At 51.8% G+C, this 6,459-nt stretch overlaps 1 protein-coding gene across 1 annotated transcript; it reads left to right on the top strand.

Annotated features, from left to right (window-relative positions):
* The first annotated feature begins 429 nt into the window (after positions 1-429).
* Positions 430-6,459, top strand: LOC114071990 (ly6/PLAUR domain-containing protein 2-like). Its single transcript, XM_027909897.1, has 3 exons — positions 430-481; positions 5,213-5,332; positions 6,248-6,459. The coding sequence occupies exons 1-3, from the start codon at positions 430-432 to the stop codon at positions 6,457-6,459; spliced, it is 384 nt and encodes a 127-aa protein (XP_027765698.1).

The raw sequence follows: 6,459 nt of genomic DNA, 5'->3' as shown, positions 1-6,459 counted from the left end.
TCAAAACCTTCAAGTTCCCAGCCACAAATGCTTTTCCCACCCCCCAGGATTTCTGGAAACCGCCCAGACCTCCCCAAAAAGAGCAGAGAAACATCACCAAAGCTGCAAGGCAAGACACCAGGATTATTTAACCCCCTCCCTGGGCTTCGCTGTAACAAAGCACCCACCTTAAATAATCCCAGCTATTGTCCCAAGTCCGAGCCCTAATTTTCTTCTCCAAGGCACATGAAAAGAGGTGACGGTGGAGCAGGAGGTGGGGCCTGACCTGCGGCTCCTTCCATTCGCTTATAGCTCGATGGGACTCGTTTTTCCAGTAGATTTGGAGCTTTGGGGACGAGGGCAGTGCATGGCAAACCCCCCCGGGGAGGTGGGACAGCAAAGCCAGTGGTGGAGAGCAGTGACAACCTGGGCAAGCAGGGGCTGTGCAGGATGAAGGTGCTCCTGCCTCTTCTGTTGGCCGCCGCAATTTGCGCAGAATTCGGTAAGTTCCCCCTCTGATTTACCCAAATCCCTGCAGGATATTTGGACCCAAATCCCTGCAGGATGGGATAGGATGTGTCCCTGTTCCCCCCACCTGAAATTCAGCCCCCCCCACTAGGAGGGAATCTGTCTTTGGAATGTCTCCAGCCTGTCAGATGTTCGGGATCACGACGGTGTCACCGGGATTGTCGGTTCAGGCTCAAGGCAGGGTGTGATTATCCCCTGTCATCTCTTTACTGCAAATTCCAGCTCTCACTTTCTTACATGTTCTTGTTCAGTCTCACAACTCTCTTTTTTTTAATGTTATTTTTATCTTTCTGAACCTTTTTTTTTTTTTTTCTTAATACTTAACCTTGAAAGTTGCCAGCCCATTTAATTCAGAGTGTGTGGGATCTCTCTAAAAATATGTTATGGGTGGGATGTATCGGATTTTGGCCACTAGAAGTGGGAAAGATGGGCTGGGACAAAGCTGGTGGCCCAGGTGCTGCAGGGTTGATGTTTGTCATGGGCTGGTTGGGGTTGGAAGGGACCTCAAAGATCATGGAATTCCAACACCTTCCACTATCCCAGGTTGTTCCACCCTGGCCTTGGACACTTCCAGGGATCCAGGGGCAGCCACAGCTTCTCTGGGCAACCTGTGCCAGGGCCTTCCCACCCTCCCAGGGGAGAATTTCTTCCCATAATTCCATCTAACTCTTCCCTCCTCATCCCCCCTTGTCCTGTCGTTGTATCTTTGTTTAGAGCTCTGTTTATTAACACACTCTGGTTTACCTGAAGTAAAGAAAATTTCCTCAGGCCACCACGGAAAACATCCAAGTGTGAAGAATTTTGGGGTCTTTCCCCATTTTTTTTTGAGGATTTGGGAGTTTGTCACTGTAAGGAATGACCCCACCATCCAAGACTGCCCAGAGAAGCCGTGGCTGCCCCATCCCTGGAAGTGTTCAAGGCCAGCTTGGAGCAACCTGGGCTAGTGGAAAGTGTCCCTTCCCGTGATGGGAGTTGGAACGGGAAGATCCTTAAAGATCCCTTCCAGCCCAAACCATCCTGTGATTGATTCTGTCCTAGGATTCCCTGATCCTCCCTCCATCCTTTCTGTCTCTGTTGTTCTCCCTTCCTCCTTACTGGAGGGGACAGGCTTGGAGCAGGAGGTGTGTGAACAACAAGCTGATATTTGGGATGGCATTTGGGATGTGGAGGTTGGGAACAAGCCCCACGAATCCAGGGATGCCCTGAAAACCTGGAAAGTAGGGAATCCCCTCATCCCAGCCACATCTACACGAGCAGTGATGGCATAACCTCCAAGGGTGGAAGGTGGTGGCTGCACAGAGGGAAGGACACCCTGGAATAGGTTCCCCATCCCTTGTTTCTGCCACCACAACAACTTTTTGCCCCTTCTGATGATCCCAAGCTCCCTTGGTGTTCTCCTGGATGGCCAAGGGAAGTCCTGTGCAAGAGCTGGGACTGTTAATTGGGATATTCTCCAATCTGATTTTTATCTGCGCCCGGATGGGACGTGGAGCTCTGTCAGGATCTTTTTCGTTTCTACTTATTAATTTCTATTTAATTTTCTATTTCATTTTCCTTCCTAAATCCTTGGACCTGCAAGGGCAGGCTCTGCAGGGGAGGAGCAGGTGCTCTGTTTGTTTGGTTTTTTTTTTTTTCTTTTCAAAGAGGAACAGAAAAACGCTTCGGTTTGGATTTGCAAAATCTCCCGAAACCTGAGACCGGTGACGACTCTTCCTCCCCAGAGCTGTGTTTGACAACTGTCAGAGAAAGAATTAAAGCAAACAAAACTGCTATGAAGTTTGCTTGGAATAAAAGCAAGAAAATTCCTGGGTCTGTTTGGAAAAGGGCTTTTTTTTTTTTTTTTTGTCACACAGATAAGGTGACAACTGCCTTCCAGACCAAAGAGGGGCTGCTGGGCTCAGCCAAAATGCGTTGCTATGATTTTAAGACAAATTCAGGTGTCTCTAAAGGGGTGGAAAAGAGGATCTGGAGTAGAGGGCCCACATCAAGCGTTGGGCTCCTCAGTAAAACCTGCGGAATGCCCTGAAAATCTTGCCCTAAAATATCTTTCTCGGTGATGGGAGACACCAGAAACTGCTTTGGCTTGATACCTTGAGCTTGGAGCGCTCTGTGCCGCAACAATTTGGGCTCTTCGGTGTTTTAATCTAAAATTCCTCCATCCCAGAAGATTTTAGACAAGGAAAGATGTGGGCTGTGGGTATTTTGTGGCGGGGGGGGGAGCTGAGAGGAACCTGCAGGTGGAAAGGGCCTTTAGCAGCTCAGCAGGGAGGTGATGAGGGACATCCACAAGCTGATGAGGGACAAGGCAGGGTTGTGTTTGGAGCCCTGAGCACCAAATTTTGGTTCTGTGGCCTCTGCCTGGAGCAGAAGGTGTCCCCATACAATCCATCAGTGTGGTTGCTGTCGTGTTTAGTTCTTCCCTGTGAGGGTGGTGAGGTCCTGGCACAGGTTTTCCAGAGAGTTTGTGGCTGCCTCATATCTTGGGAAGTGTCTAAGGCCAGGTTGGAGAAACGTGGGACAGCGGAAGGTGTCCCCTTCCCCCATGGGGCAGGGGGTGGGAATGAGAAGATCTTTAAGTTCCCTTCCAACCCAAACCATTCTACGATTCCATGACTAGGATCTCAGAAGGGTTGTGCTTAATTTGTTCTCGTGGGCTCAGGAAATTTGATGGAGACATTTCCTTCCCTGTGGGACACCCCCCCCACTACCTGAGAGCTCCCCGTGGGTGGGGTGGACACCACCAGATTTGGCTTCTGGGTGTCCCCAGATCCTTCACCAAGGGAAAGTCACAACCTGATAACCTTCTGTGATGAAGTGACTGATCTTGCAGGTGAGGGGAGAGCTGTGGGCGTTGTCTGCCTGCACTTCAGGAGGATCTTTGATGCTTCCTCCCATAAGATCACAGAATCATGGAATGGTTTGGGCTGGAAGGGACCTTAATGACCCTTTCATTCCACCCCCCCTGCCACGGACAGCGACACCTTCCACTATCCCAGCTTGCTCCAAGCCCCGTCCCACCTGGCCTTGAAGTGGAAAGCTGATTTGAAATCCCTTACTAGCTGGAAAAAAACATGGAGCACCGAGAAGACAATGGGACCAGGCCATAAATTTGGGCCAAGGGAATGTCCCTGGTTCATTATCCCAAGGATTCAGGCAGGAGGGTGCAGGGAGAAGCTCCTCTGCTTTGGACCAACCCTCTCCACGTGTGGTTACAACTCGTGACTCCTTTGCTTCCCAAACGCCTTTCCCATCCCCATCCCTGCTGCCTCAGGCATCTCCCAGTTTTTCCTGCGCCTCAGGCCAGTCCCACATTTGTAAATCCTCCTCCTCCAAGGTGTGATGAACAAGCTGGAATGTGGGATTAGAAAAACTGGTCAGGAAGAGCCTGGATGAGGGGACAGAGCCCCCTCAGCGAGTCTGTGGGTGACACAAACCTGGGAGGAGCGGCTGATCCCAGGGAAACCTGGCACTGCTCAGCCTGGAGAAGGGAATCCTCAAAGGGGGAATCTCGCAAATGTTGATAAATCCCTGGAGGGAAGGGAGCAAAGAGGCTCTTCCCAGTGGTTCCCAGTGCCAGGGCTGGAGGCAAAGGCCACAAACTGGAACACAGGAGGTTCACTCTGGACACCAGGGAACACTTTCGGACTGGCAGGGGGGACTGAGAGTTGGCACAGGGTGTCCTAGGGAGGTTTGGGGAATCTCCATCCTTGGAGAAATTAGATCTCAGTCTGGACATGTTCCTGGGGGAGAGGTTTTAGATAGGCCTGCTTGACTTCTCACACCTAATTAATTAATTAGCCCCTCTACTGCCATTATCCCTCTTCCCATCACCGCAGGGCCCAAGGTTCCCGTGGAGCCTCCACACATCCCGTGGGTCCTGTGTTGATCAGGAAGGTCCCAGATTGATCCAGAGGATCCCAATTGATCCAGGGGATCCCATAGTGATCCAGGGTGTCCTGGTTGACCTAAGGGATCCCATATTGAACCAGGAGGATCCTGCATTGATCTGGGGGGGTCCCAGATTGATCTGGGGGTCCTGGGTTGATCCAGGGGATCCCAATTGATCCAGGAGATCCTATATTGATCGGGGAGGGGGGGGTCTGGATTGATCCAGGTGATCCCAGAGTGATCTGGCGAGCCCCAATTGATCCAGGGAGGGTCTCAGATTGATCTGGAGGTCCTGATTGATCCAGGGGTCCTGCATTGATCTGGGGTCCTGCATTGGACTGGTCCAGGGGGTTCCTGATTAATCTGGGGGGGGGTCCCAGATTGATCTGGAGGATCCCAATCAATCCATGAGATCTCATATTGATCTAGGGGGTCTGGATTGATCCAATGGATCTCAAACTGATCCAGGGAGTCCTGTATTCATCCAGAAGTCCTAGATTGATCTGGGGGTCTCGGGTGGATCCAGGGGATTCTGCATTGATCTGGGGGGTCCTGGATTGATCCAGGGGGTCCTGATTGATCTGGGTGGTCTCACATTGATCTGGGACTCCCAGATCAATCCAAAAGATCCCATTTGATCCGGGGGGCTTCGACCACAATCCCCTTTTATTTCCCATCCCCATCATCACAACCACATTTTACTCTTCCATTCCTGTTCTCAGCGTGAGGATTTGGGAACATTTACCCCCAGGGGAGGGGCACAGACACCCCCTGGTGTTCCCCCCTGAGTCCAAGCTGGTGTTTTCCCTCCTCCCAGCTCTCACCTTGCAGTGCTACACGTGCAGGACCGAGACCTCAGTGGAGAAGTGCCTGAGCATCGAGAACTGCTCGGAGAGCGAAAACATGTGCAAGACCACCATGTATTCCCTGGAGGATGGTAAGAACAACCACCTCTCCCTCCACACTTTTGGGCATGGGGTGACCAGGACCGTGGCTTCTTCATCCACGCTTTTAACAAGAATCAGCGTTCCTGCAGTGAGAAATTGCGCTTTTTTCCCACTTAAATGTGGGAAAGAGTTCCCGTGGGGCACAGTCTCCTGCTGCTGCTGCTGCAAGCAGAGTTTGTGTGAGCTAATATTTAAGGTTTGCAAGCTCCCAGTTAATGCCGAGAGTGGTTAGAAATGAGAGTTTAATTTTTTTGCCACGCTTGTGCAATGATAGGACGACAGGGAATGGCTTTAAACTTAAAGAAGGTAAGTTAAGATTGGATGTTAGGGAAAACCAAGGCCCGGTTGGACGGGGCTTGGAGCAACCTGGGCTAGTGGGAGGTGTCCCTGCCCGTGGCAGGGGGTTGGAATTCCATGATCTTTAAGTTGCCCCCCAACCCAAACCGTTCTGTAGTTTTATGACACCAACTTCTGGTCATCTGAAGGTGAAAGAGGAACGCCCTGAAGTTCTTTGTAGCTCTCCCAGAGGCTTTGCCAGTCTGTCCGGTGGCCCTGAAGGTTATGGAGATGGAGGTTCTCCCTTTGGAAGGTCCTGCTGATAAGTCCCTGGTTCCGCTTGGGAGAGGCAGGAGATGGTGAGGAGAGTGCAGGGAGAGGCAGAAAAAGTGGCTGATCCACCTTTTTCAGGTTGATGCTGACCCAGGCAGGACACAGAGGATGCAAATTGCCATTCAGCTCCTGGCCCCTTTAGTGGGAGCTGCTTCCCACATTCCCATCTGGAAGCACTTTTTGTTTGAACCAGAGCTACGACTTTCACAGTGACGGTGGGAAGAAGCAGGGAGAGGGGAGAGCCCTCCTCCATTTCTCCCAGCCCTAAACGTTCCACCTGTCTGTTCTTGTGCCAGTTTATCCCTTCACTGGAGTCTCCACCGTCACCAAGATGTGCTCGTCCGTCTGCGTCCCTTCGGACGTGGACGGGATCGGGATGACCCGCCCCGTGTCCTGCTGCTACTCGGACCTGTGCAACGCGGACGGTGCGACCAGCCTGAGGGTCAGCCTCGTGCCAGTTGGGATGCTGGCCACTGCCCTGTGTGCCTTCCTCTGGACTAGACCCTGA

This window comes from Empidonax traillii, unplaced genomic scaffold (genome assembly GCF_003031625.1).
Source record: "Empidonax traillii isolate 1590-97213 ecotype Southwest subspecies unplaced genomic scaffold, ASM303162v1 scaffold2498:size38256, whole genome shotgun sequence".
NCBI lineage: Eukaryota > Metazoa > Chordata > Aves > Passeriformes > Tyrannidae > Empidonax > Empidonax traillii.
The sequence above is the reverse complement of the archived record's forward strand: the minus strand, read 5'-3'. Positions and strand labels throughout refer to the sequence as shown.